Consider the following 23,855-nt stretch of genomic DNA (forward strand, 5'->3'; position numbering starts at 1 on the left):
TGCTTGCCATTTTTCTACACTAAAAAGTCTCAAATGCTGTATTCTTTCCTCATGGGAGATTTGCTTCACCCTCTTAATCATTTTGGTTGTGCTCTTCTGCAACTTTTCCAGCTCCAGAATATCCTTTTTGAGGTGTGGTGACCAAACCTGAGCACAGTATTTCAAGAGTAGTCACACCATAAATTATAGCATTACGATATTGCCACTGAACTACATTTTCCATTTTAATGCCCGTTTACCCTGTTTAGAAAGATCTTCTTGGAGCTCTTTCCAATCTCCTTTTCTTCTTAATACCCTAAATAATTTGATGTGATCAGCAAACTTGGCTTCCTCTCACTTCTAATGAACCAGTTAGAAAGCACCAGTCCCAATACTGATGACAGAGGCACTGCAATTTCTGCATCCCTCCATAGGGAAAACTGTACACTTATTCCTATTCTCCAGTTCCTGTTCCATAATATGTTACAGATCTGTAAGGAGACCAGTCCTGTTATTCCAGGACTGCTAAGCTTCCTTAGAAGTCTTTGGTGAAGTGTTTTGTCAAAAGTTGTTTGAAAGGTTAAGTACACAAGTGTCAACTGGGTCACCTCCATCTGCATACTTGTTGACACTCTCAAAAAATTTTTCATGAGACAGCACTTACCCTTGCAGAAGCCATGCTGATTCTTCTTCAGCAAGACTTGTTCTTCTATATGCTTTGTCATTCTGTCTTTCTTCCACATTTCCCAGAACAGGCTTTAAGCTAACCAGCCTGTTATTTTACAGCCTCCCATCTCTGAATCCCTAAAAAAGAAGAAGAGAGATGTTGTAGTGGCCACTTCCTAGTTCTTAGGTATGGAGGCTGATCCTTTTAGGTATAAGTTACATATTATACCTGGGGACGCAGGTGGCGCGGGGACGCAGGTGGCGCTGTGGGTTAAAGCCTCAGCGCCTAGGACTTGCCGATCGAAAGGTCGGCGGTTCGAATCCCTGCGGCGGGGTGCGCTCCCGCTGCTCGGTCCCAGCGCCTGCCAACCTAGCAGTTCGAAAGCACCTCCGGGTGCAAGTAGATAAATAGGGACCGCTTACCAGCGGGAAGGTAAACGGCGTTTCCGTGTGCGGCTCTGGCTCGCCAGAGCAGCGATGTCACGCTGGCCACGTGACCCGGAAGTGTCTCCGGACAGCGCTGGCCCCTGGCCTCTTGAGTGAGATGGGCGCACAACCCCAGAGTCTGTCAAGACTGGCCCATACGGGCAGGGGTACCTTTACCTTTACCTACATATTTTTGCCCATTTCTTTTAGAACTCTTGGGGTCTGGATCTGGTGATTTATTCATTTGGAATTTGTCAATAAGGCCTGGAAATGGAAGAAGCAGTACATTATAACCGGTTACCACTTAACTGGGGAATTGTACCATCTTTGTTCCCATCCAATGTCCCTGATACAGATCTGAAGAAGAGTTGCTTATTATAAGACACATGAATACAGTGGTACTTTGGTTCTCAAACGCCTTGGTACTCAAACAACTTGGAACCCAAACACTGCAAACCTGGAAGGTTTCAGTTTGCGAACTCTTTTCGGAAGCCGAACATGCTCCGTTTTGAGTGCCACACTTCCGTTTTGAGTGTTAGCTGAGGTCTGTCTGTTTTTGCGGCCTTTTGTTTTGTTTTTGTGACTGTGTGGAAGCCAGTTCAGCTACTGATTGATTGATTGTGTGACTGCAGTACATTGTTTATTGCTTTCATTTTATGGATCAATGGTCTCGTTAGATAGTAAAATTCATGTTAAATTGCTGTTTTAGGGGTTGTTTTTAAAAGTCTGGAACGGATAAATCTGTTATGCATTACTTTCTATGGGAAAGCGCACCTTGGTTTTGGAACGCTTTGGTTTTGGAACGGACTGCTGGAATGGATTAAGTTTGAGAACCAAGGGGTAGCCAATGCGGTGCCCTCCAGATGTTTTTTTGATCTGCAGTGCCCATTGTTCCTGACCGTTGGCCATGCCGCCAGGGGCTGATGGGAGTTGGAGTCCAGCAACAAAGGGAGGGCACCAGTTTGTGTCAAGCACTGCAAGGACCTCAAACCAAGAGCCTTGTAGGCCAGGCACTGGGTCCTTTCACCACTAGGACATCTGGGCAGAGGAGGGAGAAGACAGGGAGTCCATGTACACCAGGACTTTCTCTCCATGCCCCAAAATCTCCCTGGAAATCAGATGATGCGACAACTGCCACCATCTCGGCTGTGCTCTCCCCAAGAGTGGGTAACTCACTGCTGGAGAAGCAAGTGTGGGTCTAGCCCCACGGTAGTGGACAAATGCCACAAAGTGACTCGTGTTTTTCCCTGTTCGGGGTGTCTTTCCCTTTGGCACGAAAAACAAAATTCTAGTCCTTTCTGGTGGGCTGTTTTGTCGTCATCACTGTTTGCATGTGGCAACTGCTCTGTAACACACTTGGCTGCTGAAACAGGTCCAGGTTGCGTGGTTCTCTCTCTCTTCCCCCCCTTCAAATCGGGGGCCAATTAGTTTCACAAATGAGGACCCCGCGGTGCCACCGTAGATTTGTTCCAGGCCTGCGCACTGGCCTGCCGCCTTTGTCCTGCCTTCCACTCCCGCTGGCGACCTTTATTCACGGCCTCAGCGGGTGCTACTTACGGGAGACTTCTGCGGCCAGGCGTCCTGCCGGCTCAGGGCCTCCACACCACAGCTGGCTGAGGTGCGCAGGGCCTCAGACCCACTGACCTTTGCCCCAATCCTGCTGTCATTTTGAAAGTTACAGACCAGAGGGCTGCATACCTCGTGGGATTTACTCCTTTGTGGGTGCAAGGACTTTTGTTCCAGGGGAGGAGGGTGGATTTGGGAAGGCTGTGGAGAGCTTGCCATTGGCTGTGTGTGGTTTTGTTTTTGCCTTTACTGAGGACTGGGAAGCAGATAAGAGCGGGATACTGCCGAGCTCCGCCGTGTCTCTTAATGTGTGTTTTTAATTCTCTGCCTCATTAGTTCTTCCCAAAGTGTCATCTTTGCCTGCCGTCCTGGTAGGGTCCACCAGCTTCCGAATCATTCCACTTTCCCTCTGCTCAGGTATTTGCATCTTTAGAAGTGAACAGTCACCTCATGAGATGTGTTTTCATGGTGAAGATCTGGTACAGCAGACCGGTCATATCTAAGACTGCGGGGAATGAGAGCAGAGAATCAAAACCATTTAGCAACCAATCCTGCCATGTGTTAGTATTCGGCTTGCTGTCAGAAGTCTGTGTTCTGGAACTTTGTTTTCCTCCACCCTACCTCGAAAGGATTGACAAAATTAGTAAATCCATTTGTGTTACTTTTGCTGTACAAGTACCAATAAACCCCTCCTGCACCAGGATGTGGAGGGGGATTGGGGGGGAAGCACCCGCTTTAATGAGCAAGCAAGCTGACAAATTTGTTTACTGTAGGTGCTGTGTAATGAAATGTGTTTGTGTGTCTGCTCCTCACAAAGCCACCCTGAGGCTTTCTGGAGCCCGTGGTGAGATATAAATTGAAAGGGGAAGAAAAGAAGTTCAGATGGCAGCAAAGTGGCAAGATTTTATCTTCACCCCTGGAAAGATCACAGTCATGGAACTTGGGCATAATCCTTTGCCTTAAAAAATAAATGTGTCTAGATATTTGACCTGTTCCATTCACAATCCACAAATACACCTTATCTAGCCCCTACCCACCCACCCCCAAAAAAGCACAGAGAAGAAAAGAATTTGCAGTGGCATTTTGGGGAGGGGACCTATCTAAGGCGATATGAGACTCTGCAAGCTTTTTGAGGTTTGCAGGACATTTCGATAGGAAGGAACTGTGCATCCTTGTACTGACCCTTCCCTGCCTGTCCGTAGTGGCCAACACTAGCCATGTGCAATAGCTGCCAATAAAGGCTCTTCCCAGCCTGCTTTTGTTTGAGGCTTTTTTGGGGCGGTTGTCGAAGTATGGGAAAGCATCTGTCGTGCATCAGCTGTGTGTGCGCATAGCGATACGCACTGTATCGACAACACAAGGCGGAAAATAGCTGGAATGCAGTCCAGAGTGGTGCCACTGGCAAGGGAGGGGGGCACTTCCAAAAGAGGAATGGAGGAGAAAGTGTTTGTTACAAATCGGGGTGTGGGGAGAGAGAGAGAGATAAAGAGAACGTCGGGAGTGGGGGAGTTGAACTGTACATTCTGCTGTCAGCCCAGCTTCTTTTGCATCCTCTTAAGATGCAGACAGAAACCTGTCTCCCACGGAGCCAGCGTGCTGCAGGGTTTTGTGTAGAAGAGGGGGCAGGCACATCCTTGAATGAAAAAGGAGGTTTTACCCGATGCATCGACGGTCGCTGGGGCGCAAGGAAGCAGCTTGCATTCATAAGAGTTTTCTCCATCCCCACCCCATGAACAGAGTTCTTTGAGAAGGATTGGTTTGGTTGTGGGTTTCGGCTGGGAATGGGGAGATGTCACCACAGGACTGGCTCCAGGTTTGAAGGGTCCTGGGGAAAGTGCCCTCTATGGGTGCCCTACCATTGCTACCACATTTATAGCCCACTTTTTCTCCATGAAGGTGCCATACATGGTTCCTACATTCTCTATTTTATCTTCAGAAAAACCCTGTACCTTCCCTTCCATCTACCTAGTTTTGCTTTCCTCCCTTTTTGTATCAGTATGTTTGATGCTGTCTATATTTTGTCTTTGTTTTAAAAATGAATGAAGTTTCTTTAAAAATGAAGAAGAGGGTTGCTTAGGTTGTAAGACAGCGACTGGCTAAAGGTCACCCATTGAGCTTTAAGGCTGTGAGTCTAAATCATGGTCTCCTAGCTCCTAGTCCAACTTTCTAACCATCACCAACATTGGTGGGTCCCGGTCTACTAGTTTTAAGCTTATCTAAATGCAGTGACTACCATTTTAATTTTCTCCCAGTGCCCTAAAATCCTCGGCCGAGCTGTGCTCAGAATATTTAAGATCTCAGTTCCTAGCCGCCCAACATCAGCTGTTGTGTCTCTCTGGTCAGGGCTGGCCACTGTCCAATGGGACTAGTAGGCAGAAGGCAGGGAAGGCAACCATAGTAGAGCCAACAAATTCTAGACAAGGCATCCCCAAACTCAGTCCTCCAGATGTTTTGGGATTACAGTTCCCATCACCCCTGACCATTGGTCCTTTTAGCTAGGGATGATGGGAGTTGTAGTCCCAAAACATCTGGAGGGCTGAGTTTGGGGATGCCTGGTCTAGACTCTTTACCTCCCTTCTCCTGAAAAGGCTGTCAGGAGAACCACCTTGCTATGCTGTACCTCCACTGCCAGAGGCAATATGCTTATGAATACAGGGCATTCTTAAGAGCATTTATTTCACCCTCTCCTCACACTCCATTTGAATTCCCATCAGTAATGGCAGCATGCAGCCCAATCTGGCATTAGGGCTATTGTCCTGATCTTCTCATGTTGCTGAGTTCTGCAATGACCAAACTGAGACTGAGGAGGAAGCTGACAGCCAGGGATACCACCGTGACAGGTTGTAAGAAGGCAAGCAGATGGGGGTTTGGCTTGGGGAAGACTGAGTTTGGTGGGGCAATGCCCACTCACTTCAATGGATGATGTTCCACTGTCTTCAGGCATTAGCAAGAGATCATATTACTTCTCTATGCCACAGGAAACGCCCCCGTGATTAGGAACAAACATCAGGAGCTGCCTTATACCAAGTCCATCTAGTTCAGTGCAGTGGTACCTCGGGTTAAGAAATTAATTTGTTCTGGAGGTGTGTTCTTAACCTGAAGCACCACTTTGGCTAATGGGGCCTCCTGCTGCCGCCGCGCCACCGCTGCACAATTTCTGTTCTCACCCTGAAGCAAAGTTCTTAACTCGAGGTAGTATTTCTGGGTTAGCGGAGTCTGTAACCTGAAGCATATGTAGCCTGCAGCATATGTAACCTGAGGTACCACTGTACTGTCAACTCTGACTGGCAGCCGTCAGAGATTGGAGGTGGCAGGACCTGAACCTGGGATCTTCCACACGAACAAAATGTTCATGTTCGTGAGCTGCAGCCCTTCCCATAGCATTCCCACATATCACTCTGCCTTTAAAAGCAAAAGAGCAAGGTAAGTCAGATCAGTTGGCAACCCAGAAATTGGTATAGGTACCTATTTAAGAAGTGCAGAGTCTCTGAGTTCTGAGAGTGTTTGCAACCTTTCTGTGTTCTTCCGCGTGTCCTGGGGAGGTAGGGAAAATGCTGCAAAAGTCCACATCAAGAGCAGTGAGGTTCCTTTTGGGTTTATTGACTTCATAGTACCTCTCTACCTTCCTCCCCAGCACTGACACATTTCTTGTTCTGCAAATTGTTACCCAAAAAAGCCTGTTTCTATTTAGAGGTCCCTCTCCCTGATTAAGTCGGCACTTACGATGCAGGGTAATGAGAGCCTTTCGCTCGGAAGGTGAAAGCACCTGAAATTGTCTCCAGCTGTGCTGCTCTCTTGCCCTGCTCCCTTGGTTCCCCTAAGCACGTGTGGAAGCATACACAGGTGGAAACAGATTTTGCAGTGACTTCAGCACAGGCTTCCTCAACCTCAGCCCTCCAGATGTTTTGAGACTACAATTCCCAGCATCCCTGACCACTGGTCCTGCTAGCTAGGGATCATGGGAGTTGTAGGCCAAAAACATCTGGAGGGCCGAGGTTGAGGAAGCCTGCTCCAGCAAGTGCCTGAGCATCTCTTTCTCTGAGGGGTGCATGGGTGGATGTCAGAGAGAAGAGGGATCCTTTTTATGAGACAAAAGGAAGTATTTCATTTTTTTGGACTTGCAGGTGCAAGATGTGGAAACGGCCACTAGATTAGATGGCTTCCTGAGAGAATTGGGCAAAGGCACAGAGGACGAGAAGTCTGTCTGTGGCTGCTGGTTGTGAAGAGTAAATGAAACTATCTGCCAGTGAACCCCAAAAACCACAGTGGGAGAGAACTATTTGTTTGGGGGGGGGGGTATTATTACATTTCTATTCTGCCTTTCCTCCAGGAAGCTCCAGGTGACAAAATATGCATAGAATCATAGAACTGTAGAGTTGGAAGGGACCCAAACCCCCCTGCAATGCAAAAATCTCAGCAAAAGCATCCATGACAGATGGCCATCCAACCTCTGCTTAAAAACCTCCAAGGAAGGAGAGCTCTTACTGTCAGAAAGTTCTTCCTGATGTTTAGTCAGAGTCTCCTTTCTTGTAACTTGCGAGGCAGTTGGAGGATGGATGGTGGCTAATGGATTGAGGTTGAATCCTGACAAGACAGAAGTACTGTTTTTGGGGGACAGGGGGCAGCCTGGTGTGGAGGACTCCCTGGTCCTGAATAGGGTAATTGTGCCCCTGAAGGACCAGGTGCGCAGCCTGGGAGTCATTTTGGACTCACAGCTGTCCATGGAGGTGCAGGTCAATTCTGTATCCAGGGCAGCTGTCTACCAACTCCACCTGGTACGCAGGCTGAGACCCTACCTGCCCGCGAACTGTCTCACCAGAGTGGTGCATGCTCTGGTTATCTCCCGCTTGGACTACTGCAATGCGCTCTACGTGGGGCTACCTTTGAAGGTGACTCGGAAACTACAACTAATCCAGAATGCGGCAGCTAGACTGGTGACTGGGGGCGGCCGCCGAGACCACATAACACCGGTCTTGAAAGACCTACATTGGCTCCCAGTACGTTTCCGAGCACAATTCAAAGTGCTGGTGTTGACCTTTAAAGCCCTAAACGGCCTCGGTCCAGTATACCTGAAGGAGCGTCTCCACCCCCATCGTTCTGCCCGGACGCTGAGGTCCAGTGCCGAGGGCCTTCTGGTGGTTCCCTCATTGCGAGAAGCAAAGCTACAGGGTACCAGGCAGAGGGCCTTCTCGGTAGTGGCGCCTGCCCTGTGGAACGCACTCCCATCAGATGTCAAAGCGATAAATAACTACCTGACATTCAGAAGACATCTTAAGGCAGCCCTGTTCAGGGAAGTTTTTAATCTGTGATATTTTAGTGTATTTTTGGTTTCTATGGAAGCCGCCCAGTGTGGCTGGGGAAACCCAGCCAGATGGGCGGGGTACAAATAATAAATTATTATTATTATTATTATTATTATTATTATTATTATTATTAACTTGAAGCCATTGGTTTGAATCCTACCCTCCAGAACAGCAGAAAGCAAGCTTGCTCCATTTTCCATGTGACAGCCCCTTAAAAGAGTTTATTTGGCTATGTCTGAAATAAGAGGAAGAGCAAGCGAGTGGTAGGGGTTCTCCCCCTCCTGATTCCCCCCCCCCCATGCTAGCAATAACCCTATGAGGTAGGTTAGGTTGAGGTTAGGTGTGGGGAATTGAACCCTGACCTCCCAGATTCAAGTTCAGTGTTCTTCAACTTTGGGTCCACAGGTGCTGTTGTAGCACAACTCCCATCATCTCTAGCCTGCTTAGCCAATGCTCAGGGATTGTTCTAGGAGATCTTAATATTTTGTCCATGTTTTATATAATGATTTCCTAATGACATGGTTCATAAATCCCCTGTGTACTTTCCCTTTTTCATAAGCTAAATACACATGCCAACCATAACGATTGTTAAATCCTTCTAGATCTAACAAATCACGATCTTTTAATACAACCCACTCTTTTAGCCAATTTAAACAGACAGCATCGTAATATAAATTTCGGCCTGACCTCCCAGGTTCTAGTTCAGTGTTCTTCAGCTTTGGGTCCACAGGTGCTGTTGTAGTACAACTCCCATCATCTCTAGCCTATTTGATAATGCTCAGGGATGGCTCTCTCTTGCCATCATGCCCTTTTTCTGGGCTTCCCAGAAGCATCTCATGAGCTGCTGTGGAATGCAGAACTAAATGGACCTTTGATCTGATGCAGTAGGACTCATTCTACTGTATGTTCTAAGAGGCCTTGGGGTGCAAGATTCTGCAATTGATAGAAACAGGGACTGTGTTGGGAGATGAAAATGGGCACATATAATTTCCATAAGGTTCTGCTGATACGCTAACGTGAAGCTTTTTTCCTTTGAAATATATATATTGCTTCCAGAAATTGCCTCTTTCTTCTCACCTGGACTAAATGTGGCAATAGAGTCACAGTTCTGGCATGCGGATGCTGTCCTGTAGCAATCCCCACCCGACATTCAGCCCGATTTGGCTGTTGCAATAGAAACAATTGGCATCTCTCCCTATTCCTTGCAAACGTATTCCTGGAGGGTTCATTTCTGGCACGTAAATGAAGTGTGAATTGCTTCTCGTTTCTTTTCTTTCTTTTTTCCTTTAAAGGCAGTGCAGATCCAGTGCTTACCTTGCAATAGTGTGGTGTCGCTAATGAATCGCTAATACAATTTTCAAGATAATTTTATTTCCACCCTCCCCGCGTTCTAATGGGCCTCCAAAAAAAGCCAGCATTTCCTCGCTTTAATCTTCCCTGGGTAATGCAATTTGCACTGACTCATACATTTCAGAACAATCAACTATGCATAAACAAAAGCAAATTGTTTAATAGCACAAAGGTCATTGGGTATTTGTTATTGACGATGTGTAAATATTGGAATGTGGTCGCGGGGCAGATTTACTGCCTCTATGGATACAGGCCATTGAACACCTTTATGTCTCTTGTTCATAGGCTTGTAAGCTCTTTGGCTGACATTTCTCCAGTGGATTTCAAGCAGTGCAAGGGATGAAAGAGGGAATATTATTTCCCCACCTATTTCTTCTGATTGAATATGCATAGGGGCTGAGTGGGCCATCAGCATGGAAGGTGTCAGTAATCAGGAAGCATGCCTCACGTTCAGATTTCACAAAGATGTATTTCAGGTTAGAAATCTAGACACACCTGGGCATTCAACAAGCCTACAGAACAGGGTGGAGAATCTCTGGCCTGCTGCACTCTCCCCATTTGTCTGAGCCATGCCCACCTGCCAATCACCTGACATCACACATGATATCAGGAATGGGATGAGCCAAAGGGAGCTTCTGCAGTGCCACCAATCAGCTGGTCATCAGAGCTCCAAGAGCCCTTCATGCAGTGCTTCTGAAGTCCCAGGGATCACCAGGCTTTTAAAGCACCAGCGATCAGCTGATTGGATAGACTTCAAAACACAGCAGGTGGCTCTTTGCAAACTGCATGCAAAAAGCCCTGTGTGGTGCTTTGAAGTCGTGACAATCAGCTGTTTGCTGGGGCTTCCAGAGCCCTAAACATCTGAAACTCTCTCTAAACCAAAGGCCAGCTCTGCATCTGGCAAAACTAAGAAAGACAATATCCTTAGCTGCTTCCTGCAAAGTTGTGGCATTCCACCTCATGAGGAGCTACTCCAAAAGTTGGTGTTTGAGGAAACATCAGAAGCTTGGCTTAAGTCAAGTCAAATGTTTGGTCCCTCTTGCTCAGTGTTGTGTACAGCAGCTCTCTGCAGTTTGGGAAGGATCCTTTCTAGTTATATCGGAAGATGTTGGGGATTAAACTTGGAACCTTGTGTATGCAAAACATGCCCTCTGCCATTGAGCTAAGGTCCCCAAAGGTAGGGCCAGCTCAAGACATTTCAGCACCTGAGGCAAACGCCAAAATGGGGCACCAGGGAAGACAGGGTGAGTGAAGACTGGCATAAGAAACAAAGGTGGAGAGAGAAAGATTGACCTTGGGATTTCCTGCCCTGAGTGCTCTGCCGCCTGAGGCAATCAATTCACCTGAACTCTTGAGTGGGCCAGCCCTCTCCGAAGGCCAGAATTGGCCAAGAATATGGGTTGGGTTTCTGAAGACAGGAAGGAGAACTTTGGGGTCAGGTGCTGGTAGGTTTGCCTGCTGCTGTTTTGGAAGTAAGCCATGCCCCATACCCCAAACTGCTCCTCCTTCCTGTGTTGTTTACCTTCCTGAAAGTCTTCAGCTTCCATGTATTTCATGGAACAGACTGCTGTTACATTGTAAAAATCTTACTGTTGTCGTTAACTAGTCATCAGATGAAAACAGAGCCAGGGGCTCTTCTCTGCTTTCCTCTCTGCTTTCCTGCAAAGAGGCATCTTTAAAGTGATAGTTAATATTTTTAATTTTACTTCTTCAAAATTACCTCCTTCTTGCAGATGGATATTCTGGAAGCACATTAGGAAAAAAAGCATTCTCTTCCCAATTTCAGCTGATGAAATTTAAAAGCCACCATGTGCACATCATAACACTTCTACTCTTTTTTTTTTAATTTGCCCTTTATTTTATTTTATTTTATTTTAATTTCCTTCCTAACTAGTGCAATCAGGTTTCATTAGTGGAGGCGTACGTTTTTCTAATATGCTTTTCTGATTACTCCTTTTGATAGTTATATCAAAAGTCACTTGTGTTGGTGCATACGATGTAAGGTGTCCCTCTGCTTCTGCAGCCATCTTGCCATTGGCAAACCTTTGTTAGCACCACTCTCTACAAAACCAAACTGAAGTTCCAGTCTGAATGTTGCAGTCTGAATAAGCTGTCACAGATTAAGTTTATCTGAATATTTGTTTGTTTCTACATAGGCATGGGAACAGCCAATATGCTGGGCTGGGCCACATGTACATCAAGATTTCTGTGGGTTAGCAGAAAAGTCACTGAATTTGGCTTTGGGATAACCTGCTTCATTTTTTTTAAAAAAAAAAAGCCAGTGAAATGACTGAATAACATTTTCAGTGTTTAGAGGGCGAGACTTCAGCCCTTTGCATAATTCCTGGCATCTCTCCATGATGACAAAAACAGAACGAATGGTTCAGCTAGTAGAATTTTGAACTGTATTTCTTTCCATGCTTTTAAACACAGCCATTTCTTTAAAGCCTCAGCTGCTGCTTCCTCTGCCCTCCTGTCTGGGGTTGGCCATTTCCAGCACATTTTCGTTTACCTTGACACCCATGAGGTCTAGAAACTTGTGGTGCAGTTTAAGATGAGATTCTACTCGCAGTTCCACCCAGCCTCGTGTGCTGTGCTGCTGGTGTCTAGACCACTTGCTCAGGCATGGTACAAAAGGGAAACAGCTGATGAGAACTCCTCTCCTTCTCTCCCTCCAGGCTCGGACATGGCCGTCTTCTGCCTGCTCTGTGGGAAACGATTCCAGACACAGACCGCCCTGCAGCAGCACATGGAGGTGCATGCCGGAGTGCGCAGCTACATTTGCAGCGAGTGCAACCGCACCTTCCCCAGCCACACAGCCCTCAAGAGGCACCTGCGCTCCCACACAGGTAAGCAGACCACAGAAAGGTTGGAGGTTAAATTTGGATTGGCTTGCGGGAACTGCGACAAACTCCCTCTGTGAAGATGGGAATGAGGCAACATCACTGAGAATGGGGAAGTGTATACCCTTCATTCCTCCTTCCCTGTAACAAACTGTGAATCCAAGGATCCTCTCTTGAGTGGCAGGGGATTCATTATGGATCTGCAACAAGGACTCCTGGTGTTGGGGGTCCCATGGCAACTACAGTGGTACCTCTGGTTAAGAACTTAATTCGTCCGTTCTTAACCTGAAACTGTTCTTAACCTGATGTACCACTTTATCTAATGGGGCCTCCTGCTGCTGCCGCGCTCCCAGAGCACGATTTCTGTTCATCCTGAAGCAAAGTTCTTAACCCGAGGTACTATTTAAGAGTTAGCGGAGTCTGTAACCTGAAGCATCTGTAACCTGAAGCATCTGTAACCTGAGGTACCACTGTAATTCCCAGTTCTGGGCATAAGGTAAAGTTGAGGCATTTTCAAAACAAAACTCTACTTTATTTAGCAAGCACTCAAAGAGGGATTATGCTTGACATTTTCACTAGTAAAGGCACAGTCCTTAGGACCCACCATAAACACTGTTGGAGGTTTAAATGAGAACTTACTTAGGATTCCCTGCAACATAACTATTTCTGTGAAATCCATTGCTCCCTACAAAGGCTTTATGCTGCCCATAAAACAATTACTGTTTGGAGATGCTGCTTCTGGACACCTGCATGATGCTTTTGAGTTTGCAAAGCACCTGCTGCCACTTCCAAGCCAGCAGATCGTATGTGGGGAAGGAGAAAGGGGTTGACAGTGCCAGTCAATATGTGGAACCTCCTTCTGTGGATGCCAGGGAAGCCCATGCCAGCTTCTTCCCTTTCAGGAAAGGGGCACTCCAAAACATATGCCTCCATCACTGCCACCTCCCTGTCCTACCAGCCTGAGTAATGGGGTGGGGTGGGGGACAACTTCAATTTGGCTTGCATTTAAAGGTGAACCTACCTTTCCAATAGAGACACAGGTGGTGCTGTGGGTTAAACCACAGAGCCTAGGGCTTGCCGATCGGAAGGTTGGCGGTTCGAATCCCCGTGACGGGGTGAGCTCCCATTGCTCGGTCCCTCCTCCTGCCAACCTAACAGTTCAAAAGCATGTCAAAGTGCAAGTAGATAAATAGGTACCCCTCTGGCAGGAAGGTAAACAGCGTTTCCGTGTGCTGCTCTGGTTCTCCAGAAGCGGCTTAGTCGTGCTGGCCACATGACCCGGAAGCTGTACGCCGGCTCCCTCGGCCAGTAAAGCGAGATGTGCGCTGCAACCCTAGAGTCGTCCATGACTGGACGTCCATGGGCAGGGGTCCCTCTACCTTTACTACCTTTCCAAAACAAGACACGAACTGAAATGCAGCCACACGTTGAAATTTGCACTTTTCTGAATTTTGCATTGCAGTTCTTCAGCTTGGTAATCTGCACAAAACACTTATACTGGCATAAAAGCAAATGTATCTGGGGAAGCAGGATAACAAAATGCATTATATTGCTTTGCAAGCCTGTGTACTTTGCAAAATTGCATACGCAACAACAATGTACTGTGGTACCTCGGGTTAAGAACTTAATTCATTCTGGAGGTCTGTTCTTAACCTGAAACTGTTCCTAACCTGAGGTACCACTGTAGCTAATGGGGCCTCCCACTGCCGCCACACAATTTCTGTTCTCATGCTGAAGCAAAGTTCTTAACCCGAGGTACTATTTCTGAGTCTGTAACCTGAAGCGTCTGTAACCCGTGGTACCACTGTATATATTCGGAGGAATTTGCACTAAAATGTTGGTGAAGAGTTTTCATTTTTTTATTATAAAAAATGGAAACTGATGTGGAAATGTGAAGAAATGAATTGAAGATGGGGAAAATGAAATGCTGACAGGTTTGTTGGCCCTGAGGTGAGCAGGCAGCCCTGGTCAAAACTCAGAGGTCAGGGTGATCAGGCCCTACTTGACGCCTGCTCCCCCCCCCATCCTAGTTGTCAGGAACAGAACAGGAGTGGTCATCATTGTGTGAGATCCCCCATTCAGTTTCTCACCACATCCCTAGTGTGAGGTATTCTTTATTTCCAAGAGGCCTCTGTCCACCATACAGAGAAAGGACCATTTCCTCTCTCAAGCCAAGGATAACTTTTGGATACTTCCTTCCCAGCCTCTTCTCAAAGTTGTAATTTGGGGTGAGGAACCTGTGACCCTTCGGATTGTGCAGGACTCCAGCTTCCATCAACATGGCCGACAGACCAGAGACAATGAGAGTTGGGAGCCCAGCAACATCTGGTTTTCCCCCTCCCTGAGGCAGCTGATAACTGCTGTACTTCTGCCTCTGGAAATTCAGTTTGTGGGCCAGAAGATGAGAGGTGGGGCTGAGACGTGATCTGTCATATGACCTTAATAAGTGGGCAAGTGATCACAATTCAACTGCTTAAGGTGCTGGATACAGCTCACTAGGCCAAACCCCCCCTCCCATTCTTAATGGGATTACAACAACCTGTGCTGCATGCGATTGGGATTTAAATTGCATCAGGAAGTGCTTTTGGAAAGCTGCCTTCGATTGGAGGAGGGCTAATGCTATTAATCCACTGACGTGTGGGCTTTCCCTTCTCCGTTCCTTTAAGTGCCAAATCCCGGGGAAGGATGAAACCTCTGGCTCTGGGAAACAATTCCAGATGCAGCTGAATATAGAGCAACGCTTTAGATATCATCCCTTTTATAAAACGTCTCTCCTTTCCTCAAGCTGCACATTTCTCCTTGTAGTGGCTGGGAATTTGATGTGGGGCTTTAGTCAGGATGGAGCGATGGCCACTAAAACCTTTTGGAAGGAAAAGGCAAATTCATGAAGGAGCAGCAATGCTCTTGGCCAGGATAGCTGAATGGAACCTCCTTGTTCAGGGGGAGTCTGCCTGTGAGTGCACCGTGGCACCTCATGTGAACTCTGTCATTTCACCACCCAACACCATCCAGTGTTGGCACGAAGTCCCATGCTCTCCTCATATGCTCATGTAGAACCTGCATTCTCAGCCTCTGGGCTGTCAATTTTATTCTCCTTCTGTGAGACGTACAGTTGCACAACGTTAAGATTGCCTCTCCGGCTCTTTCCGAGAGCTTAGCTGATGCTCGCGTCACTCGCAGGCTTTCTGCTCTGCCTCATTAATATTCCATCCTCCCCGTCCCCATTTGCTTCCAGGGCTGCGTGTTTAGCATCAGCAGCTGCGTTCAGTACACAGGGCCAACTGAGCTGCTGGCATTGACGGATCCCTGATTTGCTTGGCCGGCTGTATAATAAGACCCTTTGCTGCGCCAGCGAGGCGGTCTACAAGCCTCCGGATTGGCCACTCAGCCGGCTCACGAATGCAGCAGGTAACAATGGAGAGGCCGGGTCACAGGTGCAGCCAAGCGGCCAGGGGGGCTCTAATTAGTCCCATTTGTCCTGGACTTAATGTCAACCTCATTAAGAGGCCTTGCAAAGTTAATCAACGTGCCATAAATGGGATTTTTCTTGCTGTTATCGTTGCTGTCTGGCAGCTGGTGTGTGTGTGTGTGTACAGTACCCCAAACGCAGCTCCAGTTTCCTCCTTCTACATGGCTCCTAAAGCAGGTGTCATTGGTGTGAGCACTTCAAGTGTGCAGATTTAAGCTCATTTAGCATGTGATTGGCTTTATAATTGAATTTGCTCATACAGGCTCCGGAATTTCAATGCTCTGCTTAGAACAGTTGAGCCTAAGTTGGAGAGAGAGATGGAGAGAGAACGCGCTCTCTCTCTTTTTAACTTGATGATAATAATAATAATAATCTCAGAAATCCTCCATAGAATACTGGGAATTGGAAGACGTGATTGCCATTTGATTGCCAACGAAGCTTGCACGTTGCGTCTTCTGAAAAAAAACCACAATAATAATTTGACACAGAGAAGTGTCATCACTCTGACTTTGAGGAGGCTGTTTGTTTGCATGTGAGAATCAGAAAGCATGGATATCAGTAGCATGAGAATCAGAAAGGGCAGCACTGAATTGGAATCCAGGATCCTTGCAGTGGCAGGAGTTTGGTGCGAGGCATTTAATAGGGTTGTATCCTAATAAGCAGGGACGCGGGTGACGCTGTGGGTTAAACCACAGAGCCTAGGACTTGCCAATCAGAAGGTTGGCGGTTCGAATCCCCACGACGGGGTGAGCTCCTGTTGCTCGGTCCCAGCTCCTGCCCACCTAGCAGTTTGAAAGCATGTCAAAGTGCAAGTAGATAACTAGGTACCGCTCCGGCAGGAAGGTAAACAGCGTTTCCGTGCGCTGCTCTGGTTCGCAAGAAGTGGCTAAGTCATGCTGGCCACATGACCCAGAAGCTGTACTCCGGATCCCTCGGCCAGTAAAGTGAGATGAGTGCCGCAGCCCCAGAGTTGGTCATGACTGGACCTAAGGGTCAGTCATGATCCTTTACCTTTATCCTAATAAGCTCTACTTAGAGTAGACTCACTGAAATCATTATACCTACGTTAGCCATCCCCTTTATATTCTGTGGGTCTCCTCTGAGTAACACAAGCATTTAATACAGCCCATAGTGTTTGTGGGGCCTCAGGCTACCCTCCACCACCATGAGGTTGGTTTATATGGTTCAGGGACTGAAGTTGAGGACTAGTGGCTTGCCCAAAGCAGTCAGGTGCACATTATGCCACACTAGACTCCAACACAGTCTTAAGGACCATTACTTTCCTTGCTTGGAGCACTTGGAAGCCCAGCACTGATACAGGACTTGTCTCCTCAGCCCCACCTCCCTCCCCAATTTGGAGATGGAGAGGGCATCACTGGGGCTAACCTTAACTTCATCCTGGGTGTTCCAAGTAATGCATAGGGCTAGGGACAAAATCCCACCTCTTGTGGTCTCGGCAACCACCAAATTATTGTTTGGTGGCCCACAATTTTGCCTCCTAGGGTAGATGAAAGAGGGACCATGGGCTCAGTGGTAGAGCATGTAGCTTTGCATGCAGAAGGTTCCACGTTCAGTCCCTGTTGGCATCTTCAGGTGGGGCTGGGAGAGAATCCTAGATCAAAGTTGGAAGTGAATCATAGAACTGTAGAGTTGGAAGCAACCCTGAGGATCATCTAGTCCAACCCCCTGCAATACAAGAACATGCAACTGTCCATTATGGGGATCGAACCTGCCGCCTTGGTGTTATCAGCACCACGCTGTAACCAACTGAGTATTTGTAGAGTACAGTGGTACCTTGGGTTAAGAACTTAATTCATTCTGGAGGTCCGTTCTTAACCTGAAACTGTTCTTAACCTGAAGCACCACTGTAGCTAATGGGGCCTCCGGCTGCCGCATAATTTCTGTTCTCATCCTGAAGCAAAGTTCTTAACCCGAGGTAATATTTCTGGGTTAGCGGAGTCTGTAACCTGAAGCGTATGTAACCTGAAGCATCTGTAACCCAAGGTACCACTGTACTCAGAAGAAGATGCTTAGAAAAAAGACTTTCTTCAGGGAAGGGCCATAGCTCAGTGGTAGAGCATGTGTCTTTGCATGCAGAAGGTCCCAGGTTCAGTCCCCAGCGTCTCCAGCGAATTCTGGGAGAGATTTCTGGTCTGAGACCCCAGAGAGCTGCTGCCAATCAGTGTAAACAATATTGAGTTAGATGGGCCCAATGGTCCAGTTCAGTATGAGGCAGCTTCTTCTCTTCTTCCCTGTCTCTGGGGGACCTTTCTGCATAGCTCACTCCTCTCTGCAGCAGAAGGAATACAAGGTGTGCATGTTGTTAGTACACATCAGGTTGCTGCGTTTTTAAAAGAAAAGGTTAACAATATGGGGGAGTGCTGTAATTGAGGCAACGAGGGTCCTAATTGAGGGAAAAGGGGGTGGGATGATGCGAGGGGAGGGCAGAGGGCGGCAGGATGAGGGAGGAGAGGAAAGGAAGAGAGTAAAATATCATTGTAAAGAGGAAGTGGAGGCGGCAGCCTGCAAGTCTATAACAAGAAGGACAATTTATGCTCAGGCACGAGTTTGGTTTGACATGGGGATAATGAAAAAGCGTAGGTCATTGTGGATGACTTAAGCCTTCAGCAGCTGAGGAAAATGTATGAAATGCGAGCGGCATTACACGCTTGGCGGCTCTGCACATCTGCAACGGGACAAGTGAAATACAGTGGGGCCATTCTTTACCATAAACTTGTGGTCGTCGGATCCGCCAAGCCCGGAGAAGATTGTAATTACACTGACAAGACAAATCAGCGATATTTAAATATTCATGAACAAAGTCTTGGGCGATCAATCTATCTTTATTGTCCTTCCGTTCGGCTTCTGTAATAAATATATTTTTTAAAAAAAAACTGAAAAAAGGAAAAAAGCTAAAAGGAGCTAGAAGCCCCTCACCTTTTTTTTTTCCCTCCTTGCCTTAAGAAGCAATACTGGGGAAAGGGGGGCAGGGGCAGGGGAAGGGGCAATAGATTGGTGAAACTGATGGCAAAAATCTAGAGATTTTCAGTACTTGATGCCCTAAAATGCAAATGCTATGGGGTATGATACAATGCAAATTTTGGCCCCACAAGCCCCAGTGACACAAAGGGGTGGTGTGCAAGGGGAACTAGTTCCCTTGTGCCATTCCCCCTCGTATCACTGGGCATCTGTAGCCAAACTTACCAGTGAACCATGCCCAATGTATTCTTGTGGTGCCTAATTTGCAAGTGATTTCTTAGGCGGTGAGCTTTCCCCAGCAGAAGAGACTTGCCTCAAAACAGTCCAATTGTTCCCCAAAGTCTACACACACACACAGTTCACGTTGGCTCTGGATTGTTGACCAAGATAGGAAGAGATCAACAAGCAAAAGGACATTGTCTAAGCATGCCTTGGCTGTTTCTTCAGAGAATGTCTGTCTTTTCTTTCCAATTCATATGTGAATCGCACCAACCCACCCCTCAGTCCCTGTGCCCCAAACCAGAAGTGTCAGGAACACACATGTTTTCTTAATTGTATGCCCTTTTTCGTCATGGCCTATGGTTACAGACAATTAAAAGTCTGTTTGATTGGAACTGTATGTACATTGATAAGTACTCACTTAATTGTGGGTTAACCCACTTGATTGGCCCAGAGCACAGTGGCACGTTGGAAGCAGATGGCATGAGTGAGTGTTCTTCCAAAAATAGGGGCCATCAGAGAGAGAGAGAGAGAGAGAGAGAGAGAGAGAGAGAGAGAGAAGGAAGGGAACCAGCTTCTAAAAAATACTGGGTAAGTCAAAATCTGCATAGGGAGTTGCCATCCTAAGTGAAAACCTTTCTTGAGCAGCCTAGGGATCCATTAGCCCATGGGTAGCAAGCATTGTGCCTCCAAAATGCTGGATCACAATTCCCATCAGCCAGAATGGCCAGGGATTATGAGAGTTGTAGTCCAACAACATCTGGAGAGAGCCACATTGGCTACCCGGGCATTGGACAGAGTCGTGTCACAAAGACCCAACCTCTTGATCAAGTTGCTGGCTCTGTCATTTCATAGATGGGGCCCTGCAGCTGAGTGGGACTGGGACTTTTCCAGGCCATCAGCAGGAAGCTGTAGCGAATCAGGTGGGAACAGATTCCCAGATCCTGGCAGATCTGTTGAAAGGAGGTGGGGGTAAATTCCATTAAAAAATCAATAAATGCTCCAGGGAATAATGATGTTTGAAATTGACATGTACAGGAGGGCAAATTTGTAGCATCCCAAGTGCATCCAGGGGGGAGAGGGGGTGTTTCACCACAAGATTATACTCTCTGGAAAGGACTCCCTCGGGAGGTTGTGGACTCTCCTTCCTTGGAGGTTTTTAAGCAGACATTGGATGACCATCTGTCATAGGTGCTTTAGTTGAGATTCCTGCATTGCAGGGAGTTGGACTAGATCGATGTTTCCTAAACTTGGGTCTCCAGCTGTTTTTGGACTACAGTTCCCATCATCCCTGACCACTGGCCTTGCCTAGCTAAGGATGATGGGAGTTGTAGTCCAAAACAGCTGGAGACCCAAGTTTGGGGAACACTGGACTAGATGACCCTTAGGGTCCCTTCCAACTCTACAATTCTATGATTGTTCCACTTGAGTGTCATTTAGGTCTGCTAGATCAGCCTCACCAACCTGGTGTCCTCCAGAAGCTTTTGACTACAGCTCCCAAACTGGTTAGGGGCTGGTGGGAATTGTGATCCAAAACATCTGGAGGGCACGAGGTTAGAGAAGGCTGTGCCCAGACCGTCAATACCTGCACATACACACACACACACACACACACACATCATGTCCTCTTTTTGCACAATGAACATCACATCACCATCTTGGTCTTCTTTAATGACTCACAAGATAACACACAGTTGTCCTTCATCCCAATGATTTGTGTAGTTGGTTTCCCCATCTTGGTACTGAGCAAACTATGGCTCCTTTGAGAAGGACTGCCTGATATGAGTTTTCATGCAGATGTTCCTAAACCACCTCCTAGCAAGAAACAGAGAATTGTTGTAGAGGAACAGAACATGCCTCTTCCATCACCTTCCTTGGTCTCATTCTCGTTAGCAGCATGCTGGGATGGGGGGTGACCTCTCCCTAATGGGGTCCCTTCCTCTCTCCAGCACAGCAGCCCTCTCCGTCAGCTGTGCCTCGCTCTACTAAGCGCTCCAAGCCCCTTTTCTGGATTTGCTTCTCAGGCTGGAAAGTTGTCTGCCTTGTTAGCACCTGTCTCTCCTGAGCCAGGATCTCAGACTTCCCAAGGGCACCGAATCCAAAGCCAAGAAAGGCTGTGACTAGATACAGCAGCCCCAGCCCCTCAGCTGAGAAGCTGCTAATTCCCATGAAGGATGGCAGACAGAAAGAGCAACTGAGCCATCACACAGCTGCCATTTTGAAATGCTAATTGAAGCACACAGACTTCCAGCCATTCAGAATCTTCTTTTGTCTCACCCCCATGTACGCCGTTCAACCTGCCATGACCCCTAGCCCTGGCCAAAAGCCAGGAGGAGAAAACAGCTGAATCCGGAAGGCCAACCATGGAAGAATGGTTTCTCTAAGCTGGATCCTGTCATCAAGAAGCCCCCTGAGTCAGATCCCTGCTCTGCCACAACCTTTGAATGTTGGACAGGTATCTGAAGAGGGTGCTGGCTGTACACCTGTAGTCTTTTCCATGTGATGTGGCGAGGGGCAGTTGCTCAGGACTCCTGATCATATGGAGCAGACTATACAAGTGTAGCCACCTCTTTCTTCAGAACTAATTGCCTAATATATGGATGTCAAGAGTGGAGTTGGAGTCTTGCTTCCCTTCCACACAGTTCGCACCTAAAGGAGGCTCTTCTCTTTTTTTAATAATAATTTTTTTTAAATTTGGTTTTACGTATTTAAGTTTACAATCATACCACAACACATCCAAAGTTACAAGATTCTCCCGAATCTCTGGTCTGTCCACCTTCCCCTCCCTGGGTTCTGTTATTAAACCTTTCCTACTGCATCTTTTTTTAAATAATCCAAGTTTTTTATAACTCCATTGTATCCATAGTTCTCTCTAAATTACAAGTGTTACTGCAGTCCTGATAATGTTTTCAACTGCTTACAGTGGTCTTCAAGGTAAATTGTATTTTTTTCCCCATTCCTTATTAAAATGTTGATCTTCCTGGTTCCTGAGCTTTCCGGTCAGTTTTGCCATTTCGGCAGAGTCCAACAGCTTCATTTGCCATTCTTCTCTGGTAGGGACTTTATCTTCTTTCCATGAAGGAGGCTCTTCTTGACAGAGCAAGAGGTCTGCTTGGTGCTATCCAAGGTGCTGGAAGGTGCTGGAAGTCCAGCTCAACACTACCTGCTGGACTAAGCCAGATGTCTCTTGTACTAGAGCTAGAGCTATGGGCTCTAGCTGGGGTCAGGGCAAGGAATGACCCCTAGGCCCCCATTTGCTTCTATTGACTTATATCCAGCTTGTGCCTTCCCTGACTGACAGTCCCCATCTGGTTGTAGGTGACCACCCATACGAGTGCGAGTTTTGTGGCAGCTGCTTCCGGGACGAGAGCACTCTGAAGGGCCACAAGCGCATCCACACTGGAGAGAAGCCCTACGAATGCAACGGCTGTGGCAAGAAGTTCAGCCTCAAGCATCAGCTGGAGACCCACTACAGGGTCCACACAGGTAAGAAAAAGGATTCAGCCGTGGATCTCAGGCTTTCCATACAGAAGATGCCAGTTCACTGCTCAGCATCTCAGGAGCTCAGGCAGCAGCAGAGCTGGAAAAGAATGTGGAGAGTGGCTGTCAGTCAGAGCAGGAAATACTGGGAGAGTAGGAGTAAGAATCTGGCAACTCCATATACAGTATGCATGGATGGTGCTGTTGCTCAGCTGTCGGGCACATGCATTGCAAGGAGGTCCTTAGCTCAATTCCTGGCATCTCCAGTGCAAAGAATTTCCAGCAACTGAGCTTTGAGTCTTTCTACCTAACAGAATTACTGCCAGATGCAACAAATAGTACTGAGCTACGTGGATCAGAATAAGTACTGAGCTAGGTGGACCAATATAACGTTCCAAATCCACACTCTCATTGGGCTCTGCAACCTTTTCCTAATATCACCCTGCTAGCCGTTGCAAGCTATATTTAGCAAACCACTTAGAAGCTAATTTCAGCATTGAGCAGTCAATAATAATAATAATAATAATAATAATAATAATAATACAGAACAGTCCCAGGTACATAGGAGATGACATTCTACTGGGGATGGGGGTGACAAAGAGTGACTGGTAACCCCTGACCCAAAAGCAGACTCCTGAGAGAGGTACCAGCAGCCAGCTCAGTGTTTTCTCCCTCCATTTGCACTGAACAGGTATGGGTGTCGTGGCAGGAAGGGGATGAGGAAAGCAGCAGAGTGAAAGTGACCTATTGTCATTCCAAAAAGTGAGGTGTATGCACAATGCTGGCTCCCTCGCTTTTCTTGATCTGCGATTTCTGAATGGCACTCCTTGGATTCCTTTGGAAGTTGAGCAGGTGTCCTCAAGGACAAGGTTCAAGTTTCCTGAAAAGGCAGCTCATCCATGCCACTTCTAAATGCCCCCCCCCCTGAATTTAACAGGGAACAGAAGCGATGTGTCACACACCCTCCCCCTGTAAGGCCTCACACATGCTCAAGATGAGCTGAGACACATGCCCTTGGCTCCAGAACCTTTGCAGCTCACATGTGCTCCATAAGAGACATTCAGGGGTGCCATCAGAAGGAGGGTGAAGAAAGGAAGCTGAAAACGACTTCTCTGTGCAATCATTTGTGAAAGCTGAGTTCTAAAGCATCTGCTTTGTATGCAGAAGGTCCCAGGTTCAATCCCTTGCATCTCTAAGTAGGGTTGGGAAAGACTCTTTTGAAACCCTACAGAGCCACTGTCCATCTGAGTAGACTGAACTAGATGGTCTGATTCAATATGGCAGATTCCTATATTCCTATTTCTGCCTTCATGGTTGCAGCAGAAGGCAGCCCTCTATATAGATAGCCATGAGGACAATTTTCCCTATTTCATCCACCTCTTCCCCATGCTTTTGTTGCTGAATGTGGGATTCCCCACTTTTTTGAATACAAGACAGAAGATTTCTTGTGTACTGTGGAACCCAGATCTCTCACTGCCCGCTAGCGAATTGCTGAGTGCTTCAGCAGCCCACAACTAATATAAATAGCAGGTCAATATTTAGATCACTTTTGCTGTTCATTACTTCATTATTCGC

General features: G+C 47.2%; 1 protein-coding gene across 4 annotated transcripts in view; it reads left to right on the forward strand.

Annotated features, from left to right (window-relative positions):
- ZBTB16 (zinc finger and BTB domain containing 16) overlaps positions 1-23,855 on the forward strand; it is a 190,948-nt gene that overhangs the window by 158,430 nt on the left and 8,663 nt on the right. For all 4 annotated transcript variants that reach the window (XM_083714002.1, XM_083714003.1, XM_083714004.1 and 1 more), the window contains exons 5-6: positions 11,969-12,139; positions 22,119-22,286. In XM_083714002.1, the coding sequence (XP_083570128.1) occupies positions 11,969-12,139; positions 22,119-22,286 (339 nt within the window). The remainder of the gene's footprint in view (positions 1-11,968; positions 12,140-22,118; positions 22,287-23,855) is intronic.

This window comes from Podarcis gaigeae, assembly GCF_964106915.1.
Source record: "Podarcis gaigeae genome assembly, chromosome: 15".
Lineage (NCBI taxonomy): Eukaryota > Metazoa > Chordata > Lepidosauria > Squamata > Lacertidae > Podarcis > Podarcis gaigeae.